The 14,809-nt window shown below is 57.0% G+C and overlaps 1 protein-coding gene across 12 annotated transcripts in view; it reads left to right on the forward strand.

The window, feature by feature from the left end:
* Window positions 1–6,354, forward strand: part of LOC722743 (SH3 domain and tetratricopeptide repeat-containing protein 1-like) — a 54,841-nt gene extending 48,487 nt beyond the window's left edge. For 6 of the 12 annotated variants that reach the window (XR_013400896.1, XR_013400894.1, XR_013400892.1 and 3 more), the window contains 3 exons: window positions 1,090–1,211; window positions 1,867–2,016; window positions 3,086–3,258. Coding sequence is in view for 5 of the 12 variants with exons in the window: in XM_077953606.1 (XP_077809732.1) it covers window positions 1,704–2,016; window positions 3,044–3,258; window positions 5,961–6,221 (789 nt within the window). In the remaining 7 variants the exon portion in view is untranslated. Of the gene's footprint in view, window positions 1–1,089; window positions 1,288–1,561; window positions 2,161–3,043; window positions 3,259–5,960 lie in introns of those variants that run through there. The other 6 variants (XM_077953610.1, XM_077953606.1, XM_077953607.1 and 3 more) reach the window with 6 other exon arrangements.
* The last annotated feature ends 8,455 nt before the right edge of the window (window positions 6,355–14,809 follow it).

The raw sequence follows: 14,809 nt of genomic DNA on the forward strand, positions 1-14,809 counted from the left end.
GTTCACCTGTTCATCCATTTTTCCATTATCCATCTATTCACCTCTTCATCATTCCATCCATCCATCATTCATGTACCCACCAGTCTACCTATTAATACATCCCTCCATTCATCTGTCCATTTGTTTATACATTTGTCTATCCACCCATCTATCCATCCGTATGTACATACATCATCTACCCTCCACCCATCCATACATTGTCTACCTACCCATACATACACACATCATTCTAACCACCCACCCTTTCATCTGTCCATCCATCCATCCAAGCATCCATCCATGTCTATACATCTATTGATCCATTCATCCATCCATCCACTCATTCCTAAGCCACTACTGAGCATCTGTTGTATGCCTTTTCCCTCTGTCCAACTGGTTCCCTCATATCCTCCCCCAGTGGCCAGCATCTTCTCCCTGAGGGCAGAGGCGGGGCCCCTCACAGTGCCCAGCACCTGCTGGTGTACAGCACATGCTCAAATAATGTGGCCACTCAGTTAACACACAGAAGAACCTGCTCCAGGCGACACGTGACACATCTCCTTACAAAATGCATCTATCGTAGCGGCTGTTTTCAGAGGCTTTCCCAAACAGTGTGATCTGGAACAACTTGTGAAGCCCATGAACCTGGTGAAGCTTTCATCATTGAGCACCTGCTGTATACCTCCTTGAGCTGAGGAGAGGGATCAAGAGCTCATGGCCAAGAGGGGACCAGGCCCACCCACACACACTGTTGGTGTGCAGTCCGGAGCTGTGACAGGGATGTGGCAATGCAGAAAGGAGCCAGGGGATGGGCTCCCATCAAGCTGGGGGCCACGGAGACTGGTTTGAATGCAGGGAGAGTGGGCTAGGGCTAGCCCTGGTGGTAGGATTCACAGGTGTCGGGCTCCCGGGCTGCAGCTGCTCAGTCACCTCCTGGCACTCAGGTTCATCAGTTCATTGTCCTCATCCAGTGGTGGGGGCAGCCCTAATGCTCAGGGTCTGAAAAATGCTCAGGTGTACCTGCAGTGTGTGACAGGAAGGAGGCTGGCGAGGGTGGGCGTGGCCACCTCGCCAGGTGTGGGTCTTGAGGGAACTTCTGCCTCCTTTCAGGGGCACAGAATGTGGCCCTGTACACAGGCGACCGCAACCTGGGGCTGGATCTGTTTGAGGCAACTGGAGACATATTCTTCAATGGGGCCTGGGAGCGGGAGAAAGCCGTGTCCTTCTACCGGGTGAGCTGGCCTGTGGGCTGATGTGGGTGAGCCTCAGGGGGCACCTGGAGGGCTGAGGCACAGGTGTGGCAGGGCAGAGGCCTCGCACCTGGAGGCAGGGCCACCCATGCACATGGTTTCCTAGTGGTCTCACCGGGAATGATACTGTGCCTGGGACAAATGCTTGGGGCCTGGACATGGCAATGGCCTTACCCTTGCACCTGATGCTCTCAAGCAACCATGAGCAGGAAGTCCTGTCCCCATCTTACAGATGAGGAAACTGAGGCTCAGAGAGGCACAGGGACATGTCAAAGGACACAGCATGTCAGTGGGAGGTCCAGGACTGCATGCATCCCAAAGCAGGGACGGCTTCTCCCTTTCTCTGAGCTCACGGTGTGGCTCAGCCCTGGGCAGAGATAAATATGTTTTTAGAGAGGAGTGCTGGCTCCCCCCAGTCAGACCCCCGGTGCCCAGGTGGGAGAGGCTGGGTCTGAGGCTGCCGGGTGTAGCTGGATGGACCTCGGGTGGCTCTTCAGCCCCCAACTTGGGTGTTTGAATTGTGCTTTATCTGAGAGCACAGAGCTGCGTCGAGATCCAGGGGTAGCTGGGGCTCTGAGGGGGGCGCTGGGCAAGGTGGGTGCTGCGGGAAGCCTGACCCCACCTGCCTGTGTGGTAGGACCGGGCCCTGTCCCAGCAGTGACTACCGGCAACTGCAAGGCGGAGCTGTGGCTGTGCAACAAGCTGGTGGCACTGCTGGCCACGCTGGAGGAAGCCCAGGAGGGCACGGAGTTTGCCCACATGGCCCTAGCACTCAGCATCACTCTGGGTAAGTCCCCTGAGCCCCCACCCTGCCAGGACCCACACTTTGCCAGAGCCCAGCCTCCAGGTCTTCAGGGAAGGAGCTGAAACACCTGCCAGATTTTCCTGGTCTTCTGCCCAGGCAGGCAGATCTGGCCAGCTGGCTTCCCCGTCTGGCTGTGGGGCACATCCCGAGGTCTCTCACGCGGTGCTGAGCCCCCTGCCTGGCTGAGCTCTGCTTCCTCTGCCTCTTCCCGCTGCTGACCACAAGGGCTGCCCAGTGTGGCCTCTGCCTTCCAGACATGCCAGGCATCTCGTTGGTCCCTGTGCCTGGCTGAATGGCATATTCCCTTTCTCTTGTGCCCTTCCCACCCTCATCAAGCACAGAGCTCTCTGGCTGATGAAGTCCCAGTTCCCCTTCCAGCAGCCTGCCCTTTAAGGTCGGGCATCCCCTGGTGCTGTGCCAGGGTTGTCTGTCTGCCTCCAGAGGCAGGGAGCCCTGGGCAGGCCGCATGCCCCAGCGCCTTGTGCCCCGGGCCCAGTACACAGTAGGTGTGCAGCTGTGTGGGAATGCATTGAAAGCAGGCTCCACGGCACTCGCCCTGAAAAGGGAAAGATATCGGAGACAGCCAAGGTGGGTTTGCACATCTGTGGGGGGACCTGGAGCTCAGGCACGCAGTGACTCCCCAGGGTAGGGGGCTCTGATCGTGACACACCCAGGAGTCGGATGTCACGTCTGTGGGTTGCCTGGAGCCCTGGTGCCCGGGAGCACCTGTACTGCATGGCTTTTGGGCTCCCCTGGTTAAAACCAGTGAGCAAAGGCAGGTGGCTATGTGTAGGCAGAGCTGGGCCATCCAAGTCCGACTTTGCCAAAGCCTCACAGTAGACGGGGGCAGGCCTTATTAGTTCTGCTTTGCAGATGGGAAAGTGAGTCTGGGAACCCGGAAGGGACTGGCCAGAGCTGCCCAGGTGACTGCAGGTGCCTGGAGGCAAGCCAGGGGCTGCCCGGGGTCTGCATACCTGCTCCTAAGGGGCCTGTGCCCTGCCTGCCCCAGGAAGCCACGTCCTCACACCTGCCCCTTTGGCCTGCACCCCAGGGGAGCAGCTGAATGAGTGCATGGCCTACCACCGGCTGGGCGACGGCGAGCTGGCGGAGCACTTCTACCTCAAGGCCCTGTCGCTCTGCAACTCACCGCTGGAGTTCGACCAGGAGACCCTCTACTACCTGAAGGTGTACCTGGTGCTCGGCGACATCATCTACAACCTGAAGGTGGGTGGGAGGGGCAGGGCTCGGGGTGTTTCCGGCCCCCTTGGAGTGGGATCTCCACCCAGACCCCAGAGGCCTGGGTTCCAGCCTTCCTTAGGAATGGCCCAGTGGCCTCCCGGGAGCTCTGCACCTGGCTGGAGGAGCCGGCAAGGTTAGCAGATACAACCCAGCTCCCAAGCTGGCCAGGCCCCACCAAGAACTCAGTCTCAGCCAAGGAGGCTGACACATGAGTGGGCAATGGTGGCCTCTGGGTAAAGGGGGATCGTAGTCGGGAGGCCCTCCTGGAGGAGGTGACACCAAAGCTGAGTCTTGACAATCAAGTGTCAAGTTGCATTTAACAAAAACATGGTCGGGAGGAGGACATTTAGGAGGATGGCATCATCCTCACGTTGAATCCACGTTGCAAGATCCAACCCAAATCCCAGCGCCTCCTCTAGGAAGCCTGCCCAGGGTGCCAGCCTGCACCGAGCAACTCCTTCCTGGAGTCCCGAGACACCTTGAATCTTCACATCACCCAGGAAGGGTGGGGTGGGGCCAGTGTCTTACCATGTGCTTCACAGACAGGGAAACCCCAGCGGAGGGCAGATGCAATGGGGTGGGGCCCAAGCCAGCCAGACTGAGGCCTTGCTGGGTCGGGTCTGTCTCGAGGGAAGGTGCTGGGACCTGTACTCCCTCTGCCCCCAGCCCTGCAGGGGTGGAGAGCTGGGAGTGGCAGACTCAGACCTGGGATGTCTGCACCCCTCTGGCCAGCAGGTGCCCACCCCTCCTCAGCATCGCACTGGCACCGCGTCAGTGCTCCTTATGGGCTGAGGGGCCAGGGCGCTCCAGTCCAGGGACTGAGATCTTGGGGACCTTAGAACAACATGAGGAGCTGGGGCAGCCTTAAGACCCCACCCCGAATCCCCCACCACAGGCCTGGGGCTGCCCGGGAGGCCCCCGCCCAGTGCTGGCGACACCTGGTGCTCAGAAGCTGTCACGGTGGCCTCCCAGGTCCCAGCCAGACAGGGAGGTGCCAGGTGTCAGGCCCAGAGGGACACTGCTCACTGCTCAGGGGCTCACCTGGGATCCAGGGGACGGGCCTCCCAGAAGAGGCCTTTCTCTCTCTTGGTCAAGCCTGCCGCCCACTCCGCCTGCCCAGGAAGGAAGGAAAGGGCCAAGTAGTAGCTGAGAGGCCAACGTCCACGGTTGGGGTCGAGGGGCAGAGGCCTCCTAAAAACCTCCATCCCATGCACAGCCCTCTGGGCCTCATTGTGACTATGCTGTCAGCGCAGGCCAGCTTCCCACAGGAAGGCCCCTTCGGAATTCCCAAGGGAGGCTGTCTTTCCAAGGCCACGCCCTCCTCCTTGTATAGGAGGCTCTGGACCCAGGGCCCAGAGTGGGAGAGAAAGCCGGGCTGGATGGGGCCTGGAAGGCTGGCGGAGAGGCAGGGGTAAATGGGCATCCTTGCCGATTGCCTCTAAAATGGGGTCCCCTTTAGTCTACACATGAGAGCCCTGGAATAGGGTGGATTAGGTGTGTCCTGGCTCAGCCTGCCACTCACTAGTTGCTGCACACACTACAGGCACATTGACATGTACAGGCGCGCACACACACACACACACACACACACACACACACACACACACAGGCCTGCCTGCACTGAGCAACTCCTTCCTGGAGGACACACACACGCATACGCAGAGACATATGCTTTGGCTGGCTCCTTCCTGTTTTCTTGGGATGCCCCCACTCCTTCAGGAAGCCCTTGCCTCCCACCCCTGGCTGAGTCTGGGGCCTCCTGGGCCCCCCACAGGCTTCTGGGCTTCCCTCTACCACAGCCCGGGCCACCCTGTATGGTCAGTGTTCACTCCCAGGTCCCTCAGCCTGGGAGCAAGGATGTTAGGCTCAGCCATACACCCAGCACAGAGTCCAGTGTTCGGCTGGGCTGTGACTCAGGGCCTTCTCACGCCCCTGCTCCGTGTGTGGGGTGTGGCAGTCAGGGAATGGACTGCTGCATCTTGGACTTTGTCCTTGGCCCTGGGAGCCATCTTGAGATGGTAAAGGGGGACAGGCCAGGCTCCAGTCTTAGGTCCCTTGGGTGACCCCCATGTGGAGGCGGCATCTGGGGAGAAGCCGGGTGGGGGATGGGACGGTCAAGGAGGAGGTATGGGAGGCCAACCCAGGGATGGTGAGTTTGAGCCAAAGATGCATTGAAAACAGGAGTGGATGTCTGGGGAGTCACACTCCGTCAATATTTCAGGGAACATTGCCAGAGAGGACACCTGGGAGATGGTTGTGTACCTGGCCTGGCCCTTGGAGGGCCTGGAAATGGTCAGCAAGGACAGGGGCCAGAGGGGAGCCTGGGTCACTCAACGCTGTGCCCCTGCTGGGGCTTGGAGCCATGGGTCCTGCATGGAACTCTCAGAGCAGGCAGGATCGGCCCTGATCTCAGTCCATGGGGAAAGCAGCCACTGCCTGCAGAGAGGGTGGGACTGGGGCAGGAGGCTGCATGTGAGTGGGGGCGTAGGGACACTCAGGAAGTATTCCAGGGGTGTCAGGGTCATCCCCACCTCCTGCAGCTGAGACCACAGCAGTGTCACAGGCTTCAGGGCTCATGGGGTGAGCCAGGATTGGCTGGACATATGGAAGGACCCGGAGATAGGAACGCCCTCTGGGAAGACAGACTCTGAGTCCCCCTTTTGCTGACCATGGCCTGTCCCCTTCAGGACCCGTTTGATGCAGCCAGGTACTACCAAGCTGGCACTGGCAGCCACTGTGGACCTGGGCAACAAGGAGGCACAGCTGAAGATCTACACGCGGCTGGCCACCATCTACCACAACTTTCTCCTGGACCGCGAGAAGTCGCTCTTCTTCTACCAGAAGGCCAGGACCTTCGCCACAGAGCTCAACGTCCGCAGGGTCAACCTGCCTCCTCTGCCACTCTGCGGGTGGACCCCCTTAGGTTGGCCCCCAGCCACCCTCGCTGAGGACAGCATCCGAGGGAGTGGGTTTTGTGCAAGGAGGGTGGTCTCCTGCCTCCCGTGGCTCATTTTCTGGGAAATGGAGGCATGAAAGCAGGGGTCAAATAGCAATAAAGTTTTTTTTTGTTTTTTGCAATAACCTACCGAAGTCCCCGGGGCATCCTTCCCTGTGTGCTTCCTGGGGTGTGTCTAGAGGCCAGCTCCTTCCCTGGTGGCAGCCCTCTGATCTTGGGGATGGGAAGGACCCTGAGTCCAACACACCTGGGCCAGGTCACCATGAGCCTCGGATTCCTGGGTGGCCAGAAGGGAGATGGTGAACTCTCTGGGCAGCTCCCTGCTCAGAGCTTTTGCTGTAGGTCTCATGCCACCCTTGCCTTTAACCTTCAGGCCACTGTGCCCGGATGTGGGGGCTGCTAGTGCCCCTGTTCACCATTGAAGAAACAGAGGCACAGAGAGGTTAAGTGTCTGGCCCACCGTCACAAAGCAGGTAGGGGCGGAGACAGAGCCCAGTACACTGACCAACACACCACCCTGCCAGCCTGCTGCCAGGAAGGTGTCCCCCATTAGGACCCAAGGTCAGCTCCTGATCCTCTCTTGTGGTGTCAGGAGAGCCACAGGCCAGTGAGGGTGGCCCCGGGGATCCCTCACTCAGTGTCCTCTGCTCCCAGACTTGGCTGGGCCGAGCCTGGCCAGTCCCACCTTTGGCCACTGATCAGCCCTGCGGGAAGTGAGATGCAGGGATCTACACAGACTGCCTATGTAGACGCCGCTGCCCAGTGTTGAAAGCCTTATCTGGGCTGCCCCCCAAGCCGTCCCCACATACCCCTCTTCTTCCGGCCCCCGGCCCTCATCCCAGGCCCAGGAATCCAGGTTTTCCTTCTTGGAATCTCTTGGCCCCAGGGAACACGGCTCACACGGTCTCTTTGCCAGTTTACAGCAAGGAAACCGAGGTTCAGAGACTGTGAGTGTCCCACGTGATTCTCACACACACTGTACTCTCCCGGGCCCCTCTTTTAAACACTTTAAATGAGGTGACATTCACATCGCATGTGATTAACTATTTCAACACAAATCATGTGGTGGCAATTGTGCATTCACAGTCCTGTGCAACCACTCACACCATCTAGTTTCAAAATGTTTTCATCTCCCCAGAAGAAACCTCCCATCCTCACTAAGCAGTTACCCCTCCTTGGTATCCCCCAAGCCCCTCGTTTAATGAAAGGGGAAACTGAGGCCCGGAGAGAGACTTGCCAGTGGGCGGAGCTCTGAGAAGGAATCAGGCACCCATCTGCTGCTTCAGTCCTGGTTTGGTTTTCCACCCAGCAGAGGTGACAGAGCCTGGAGGTTCTGGGAGAGCCAGAGCCCTGCCCGGAGCCTCCCCACCAGGGGGCAGCAGAGAGCTTTCCAAAACCTGCCGCGGGGCTGGCGGGAAGCAGTGGGTCAGATCTGCTGACAAGCCTCATTCCTGTTGACCCCAGATCGCTGTCTGTGTGGGTTGATCTTGGGAATTGGAGGCCGCATGATTGGAAACATGAAGACGGCTCGGCCTGGCTGGAGCAGCGGGAAGCGCCGTCACGTTTACTGAGGACACAGACCTCCTGCCCGCTGGGCCGAGCCTGCAGCCATTCTTCTCAGGGTGGGGTCCGCAGGTCCGGGTTGCTCTCGGCCCCCGACCCGCCTCAGAGTCTGGGGGACTTTGGAACTGTGCCTCCCCATCTCCACCTACCGTGGCTAGTGCCATGAGGGGCCTGGATCCTGGGATCCTGTTCCTCTTGGGCAGCAGAGACTGGGGGACCAGAGGAGATGATGGGTCTTCAAGCCCCACATTCAAACCCCAGCCCACCACTCAGTCTGGGGGTGCGGGGTGAGGGAGTTGATTTCTCTGAGCCCCAGTTTGGTCACCACTAAAATGAGGTCGACCTACTGGGGCACACTGCCAGCTCCAGGGCTAATAGAGGCCTATTTCCTACTGACAATACTTCTTACTCCTAGGAACAGCTCCAACAACCACACACTAGAGAACATTCAACGCACGCCAACTTGTCAGAGGCACGTGAACCAGAGCAACTCCATCTTGAATGGGGGCTGGGTAAAGGGAGGCTGAGACCTGCTGGGCCGCATTTCCAGGAGGCTAGGCATTCTTAGTCACAGGATGAGATAGGAGGTCGACACAAGATACAGGTTATAAAGACCTTGCTGATAAAGCAGGTTGCAGTACAGAAGCCAGCCAAAGCCCACCAAACCCAAGATGACCACGAGAGTGACCTCTGATTGTCCTCATGGCTCATTATGTGTTAATTATAATGCATTAGCTGCTAAAAGACACTCCCACCAGCGCCATCAGTTTACAGATGCCATGGCAACATCTGGAGGTTACCCTACATGGTCTAAAAAGGAAAGGACAGAAACTCTCAGTTCTGGGAATTACTGGAACCCCTTTCCTGGAACACTCATGAATAGTCCAACCCTTGTTTAGCGTATGATCAAGAAATAACCATGAAAATGGGCAACCAGCAGCCTTTGGGGCCACTCTGCCTATGGAGCAGCCATTCTTTTTTTTTTTTTTTTTTTTGGAGTTTGCCCAGACTGGAATGCAGTGGCGTGATCTTGGCTTACTACCGCCTCCGCCTCCTGGGTTCAAGCGATTCTCCTGCCTCAGCCTTCCTAGTAGCTGGGACTACAAGCACCTGCCACCACACCCAGCTAATCTTTTGTATTTTAGTGGAGACAGGGTTTTGCCATGTTGGACCAGGCTGGTCTCGAAGTTCTCACCTCAGATGATCCACCTGCCTCGGCATCCCAAAGTTATGGGATTACAGGAGTAAGCCACTGCGCCCGGCCAGAGTAGCCATGCTTTTAATTCTTTTCTTTCCTAATAAACTTGCTTTCACTTTATGAACTTGCCCCGAATTCTTTCTTCTGTGAGATCCAAGAACCCTCTCTTGGGGTCTGGATCGGGACCCCTTTCCAGTAACTTACTTAACCTCTCAGACCCTTCATCTGTAACCAAAGACAAAGCCTCCCCCGAGGTTCCAACAGTGAGGAGAGAACGCATGGGAAACGAGGGGCACGGAGTTGGTGTGCAAAACCAATGTCACAGACTGGCTGTCAAGCCACTGTCATATTGGAAGTAATATCATGCTCTCCCCCACAAGTTATGAGGAAGAGTATCACAGGGGGGTGTGTACCTTCTCTGGTAGTGGGAGTAGCATCATCATCTCTTCCTTTAGATGACAGGAACAATATCACTGGGTGGGTGTACACACCGTGTTTTTGGAAGCAATGTTATTCTCTCTTCTAGGTTTTACGATGCATACCACAGGCGGGGTGTACACCCCTTGTTATATTGGATGGAATCTCAACCTCTTTCAACCTGTATCTTTAGAACAATATTCCATGGGGGTTGTACATCTCTTCAATATTGGTAGTAACGCCATCTTCTCCCTTCCTGGATATAAGAAACAGTATCACAGGAGGGGTGTACACCCCTTGTAATATTGGTAGTAATATCACCTCCCCCCTGTGGATATTAAGGACAAAATCCCAGGGTGGCTGTAAGGTTCCTACTTTATTGGGAGTAATATCGTCCACTCACCCCCTGGATAAGAGGAACCATATCACAGAAGAATTGTCCACCCCCTTCGATATTGTCAGCCGTGTCATCATCTTCCCTCCTGGATATTAGGAACGATGCCCCAGGGTTGGGGGCGGTGTACACCCACTGCCATATCGAAAGTAAAATCAGCCTCTTTCCCGCTGGATATTAGGAACTCTATCACAGGTGTGTGTGCACCTTCTGGGATATTGGGAGTACTATCAGCCTCCACTCCGCTGCATATTAGGAACAATATTCGGGGGCCAGTGTGGTTACACCCCCTGCGATACTGAGAGCAATATTCTTTCTCCTGTACAGTAGGAACTACATCACAGGCGTCTGTACACCTTCTGCGATATTGGGATTAATGTTATCCTCTCCCCCACTGAATGTCAAAAACAACATCCCAGAAGGGTGTACACCCCCTGCAATATGGCCAGTAATATCATCGTCTCTACCTTTGGATACTAGGAACAACATCACAGAGGGTGTGTACACTGCCCTGCAATATTGGGCATAATGTAATCCTGTCTTCCCCTGGATATTAAGAACGATATCCCTGGTGGTGGGAGGTGGATTACATTAAGAACAATATCACTGGGTGGGGGTACACCCCCTGCGATATTGGGTGTAGTATAATCCTCTCTTCCCTAGGATATTAACAATATCACAGGAGGGGTGTAGAGCCACGGCCCCTGCGATATTGGGAGTAATAGCCTCTTCGACCTGTGGCCTTTCTATGGAATCTCCTATGACGGCCTGATAAACAGTGTCTGACCAAAAAATTGGCTGGCCGGGGTAATGCTGCACCACGTGCGGGGTGCGAGGGTGGAAGCACGTGTGGACATCTACAAGGTGCTGAAGGAGAGTGAAGCCAGTGATGACCGGACCCTAATGGCATTCAACGAACAGGAGTCAAGCGTGGGGCCCAAGGAAGTCTAGGAAACGAGCCGGGGCCAGCCTCGGCAAGGCCAGCATAGCACTAGGGAACGCAACAGGGAAAAGCCCAGGAGAGAGATGGCCCTCAGCTCAAGTGGGAGGCACAGGAGGCTTCAGCTGACCTCATGGCCCCTCTGCTCCCTTCCCTGCACTGGAACTCAGTTCTGAAGGAAGAACCCGGAGCAGAACTACTGTTTTCCGAGGTTCTGTGCCACGCTGAACTAAGGAGTCTTCAACAGGGCTGGGAGTTTTCACCGCCAACTCTGGAGCCCTTCTGGATGTGAACATCTAAGGTAAAGGCCAGCGGCTGCTCTCCAGGAGGCGCCAGGCGGCCAAGCCACTGACGTGACCCCAACGTGCCAAGGTGGCCGCCATCCCGTCTGCAGCTGAGTGAGGACCCTCTCTGCAGCAAAGGCCTGTGGAACTACCTGACCATAGAGGTGGATCAGCTTATCAGGGACTGGAGGGGCCACCATGCGGGTGTCAGCACCACGCCCATGACCGGCAGAATCCACTCCCCCCACAGCACATGTTGGTGAAGCTGCCTGCCGAGGAGGGCATGATTTCAGCTCTCTAAAGAACCTCTCATCTCACCAGGAAGGCTATGGTTCCAGGCAGCGGCCCCCAGTGGGCACGGCTCTGTCCCAGAGCTCGTAGGTACCAGGCACTCAAACCCCTTCCTGCAGGCTCCCGCAGCTGGGCCTGCAGCCTCGCTCGTCAACGCAGGCAGGAGAGGCCGGCTCCACAGAAATGGTGCTAAAGCTCCCCTAGTCTAGGTGGCATAGAAACAGGACCCCAAGGACTGGATATATCATCTCACTTTCAATCAATAAAGACAGGCTCTCCCTAAGGCAGAGAAGCTAAAAATTTACCCTGTTCTGGCCAGTATGACCGACATAAAGCCAAGCTAGCAAAGGGTTGGGGGGAAAGAGTAATAATAAATCTGGCTCATTCTTAGCACAGAAGAAACAAGTTGCTAAAATAAAGGAAAGAAAGCAATGCGAGGAAACGGGGTTCTCTTACCTGGACAACAGCATTCAGGCCAGTGTCCGTGCCCAGGCTTATTTCTGTCCCCGGGACATTGTTGCTAATCGTGGCTGGCACCACACACGGGGGATGCAAAGCTCCTGGTGGTGGCCTCATGCCTTGGCCATGTCGCACGTGCTCTTGTAAGCATGAAGCAGCAGGGCCAAGCGGTTAGCGGGGGTGCTGGGTGCTCACCTGCCAGCCCCAGGGCCTGCGCTGAGGTCCAGGAAGCGACAGGAGGGGCCTGAGTCACCAGGGGAAGCCCGTTCATGCGGGTCAAGGGGCCCAGGGGAGCTCTGGAGGTCATGTGGGAGCAGGACAGGCCTCAGTGACACAGGGGGCTGCCTGGGCACAGCCCAGGTTCTCACGAAAGGGGAGGCCTGCAGGCAGCACAGCAGGGTGGGTGTGAGGCAAGCAGCAGAGCAGGTTGCAGGCAGTGGCGAGTTAGTCACGAGCGGGACAGCTCAGCTCTCGGCATCTCATTGTGGGTAAGGGAGGCCAGGGCGGTCAGGACGTTTAAAGGCAGAGCCAGTCCTGTAGCTTTCTGCAGGCAGGCAAGGATGAGTGGGATGGGGCCAACAGCTGTAAGGACCACACCAAGTGACCGCCATCATCGTGCAGAGGCGGCCTCCACGCGCAGGCAGGGAAGGAGGCAGGCAGCTGGATAACCGGGGGGCCACACTCAGCCCCGGGCCGCATCTCTGCTCTCCGGCGGGAAGCCGCACACAAAGCCACACACGCGAGCAAGAACCTGAGTTGCTGCTCTGGGATTCCACTGGGAAATGGGCTCTGGTGTCAGAAATGGGAGCAGTTCTCAAGCTTGTGTGCACCGGGGTTTTTCAGACTCCACCTCAGGGTGTTAACCAAGGTAACAGCCGGACAGGTCCACATGCCCACTGTTCCCACCTCCAAGCGGCCCCACACAGCAAGGTGTTTTGTCATCCACTTGGTGGCAAAACCAACTATTTATGGACTTGGACGTGTCCCTCTTCCTGTGAATATCCCCCACATCTGCTGCAGAAATGCTACTGTTGGGACACAGGGCGGGGCCCACATCTCCCCAGGAGAGTTGGACAGTGAGCGACCCAGGCTCTGCAGCCCTGGTGCAACCCAAAGCATCCCAAGGCCAGGAGCCCGTGTGTGGGCAGAGGGCTTTGGACAGTGAGTAGAGATCCGTGGCAGGTGAGTTCACAGCGTGGTGGGTAGGAGGGTAAGGTGGGTGGGTCAGTGCTGGGTGACCACGAGGTGAGCTGTGAGCAGGGGCCCCCGTGCCCCCATGGCACAGCCTCCACATCCACCCAGGCCCAGCATATGCCCAGCTCTTGGGCTGCTCTGTACAGGCTCTGGCCATGGCAGTCTTTGCAGGACTTCAATCCGAATGCCAGCCTGCTTCCCAGCCAGAAACACTCATCTGGGGATACTCACTGGCCTGGTGCCCAGGATGTGGCCCCCTCAGGACCACCACATGCGGGGCTCCTTATGCTTTTCAGAGAGGTGACGTCACTCCTTTACTGTGGAATACCCTAGCTCAGGACTGACCAAGACTGGCTGGACCAAGACTGGCTGCGGGGAGCTGGCTGCTTCTCCAAGAAGCCCTTGCCGGAAGCCAGAGGGTGTGGGTGACCCGGGGCCAGGAGGGGCCTGAGGCACACAAGAGGGCAGGTGGGGGGGTCTCAGCTCCTTAACTCCACATTGAAATCTGTGGGAATGGCCACATTGCTGCAAATCCTCTCTCCCCTCTTCCCTTCCTTCAGTCTCCAAAAAAGGGCAGGGAAGCTTCAAGACAGGGGAGACCCTGCCCAGAAAAGCATAAAACTCTCAAGACCAAACACAGCCGGGCCCCTGGGTCTGTGGTGGGGCCACTATGACAAGGAATTACAAGGCTGTGGTCACCGCCACCTTCACGACACCTGACAGCAGCGTGGCACCCACCTACTGTGTTTCTGATGTGACCTGATCAAGCTTACAGGACAGAGTAATGCACCAGCCAGCGCTAAGGAATGAAGAGTCCAACCGAAACTCCCTGCAGCCACATCCTGAGAATGTGTAACACCTGCTCTGAGGTATTTCATTCATTCTGTTCTGCCGGGAAGACCCACTCACCAGCACCGCATAGATTCTGAGGGGCTGTGGCGTCAGCTAAGCATCAATGCTGGCAAGAAGCAAATCATCAGTGAGGATGAGGATGAGGACGCACGTGTCCAAAGCAGATGACGACTTCACCACATCAGATCCGCCCAGGACTTCTGAAGCGCAACATGGCCACGTCCTGAGCCAGACGCCTACTATGGAGCTCGCCCTGTGCTTGGAGGAACTTTCCGCAGCGTCCCTTGTCTCCAGTCCCAGGTGCTGGAAGCATCCCTTCTCCCAGTTCTAACCAGAAACCTCCCTGGACGGTGCAAACATCCCCTGGGGCACAATCACCCCATGAGAATCACCAAATTGACTGAACAACTGGAGCCATCCACAGACCCCAAACATAAATGCTGCCCAGGGCCAGGCCAGGAGTCACGGGTCACAGAGGGTGTGTGGCCAGACAGGGAAGAGACGTTCACTCCCACACGTCCTCAGCCTCTGACGGCTTCAGGACAGTGGCTGGAGTGACCTGGAGTCACCCACGTCAAGTTGCCTCATGCCCTCATTTTTTGAGTTCGCCACCAGCTCCTGTTCTACGGCCAGACGAGCCCAGTTCAGACCCAAATTCAAACCTTCTCAGGATTCACCCTGTTTGGCCGTCAGTAAACAGGGCTCTGGAGAAAACAGCTGCCATGTCCACATCTCGGTCCCTCTCCCTTCAGGGGTCCACGGAGGGATCCTTGGCGGCTTTCTCGTCCCTGCCCCGACTCCTGAGCAGCTGCAGCATTTGCCAGGGTGACCTCGATCAGCTCAGCCGGCGTCACTCACCCATCACGAGACTAGAACCACAGCACTCCCAAGACAGCCTCATTCCTCGGAGCTCAGGATCAGAAGGGCAATGAGGACACACACAAACGCACTAAGGTGGCTGTGCCTGGCCAACGGGAGGCTCAACTAA

This window comes from Macaca mulatta, chromosome 11 (genome assembly GCF_049350105.2).
Source record: "Macaca mulatta isolate MMU2019108-1 chromosome 11, T2T-MMU8v2.0, whole genome shotgun sequence".
NCBI lineage: Eukaryota > Metazoa > Chordata > Mammalia > Primates > Cercopithecidae > Macaca > Macaca mulatta.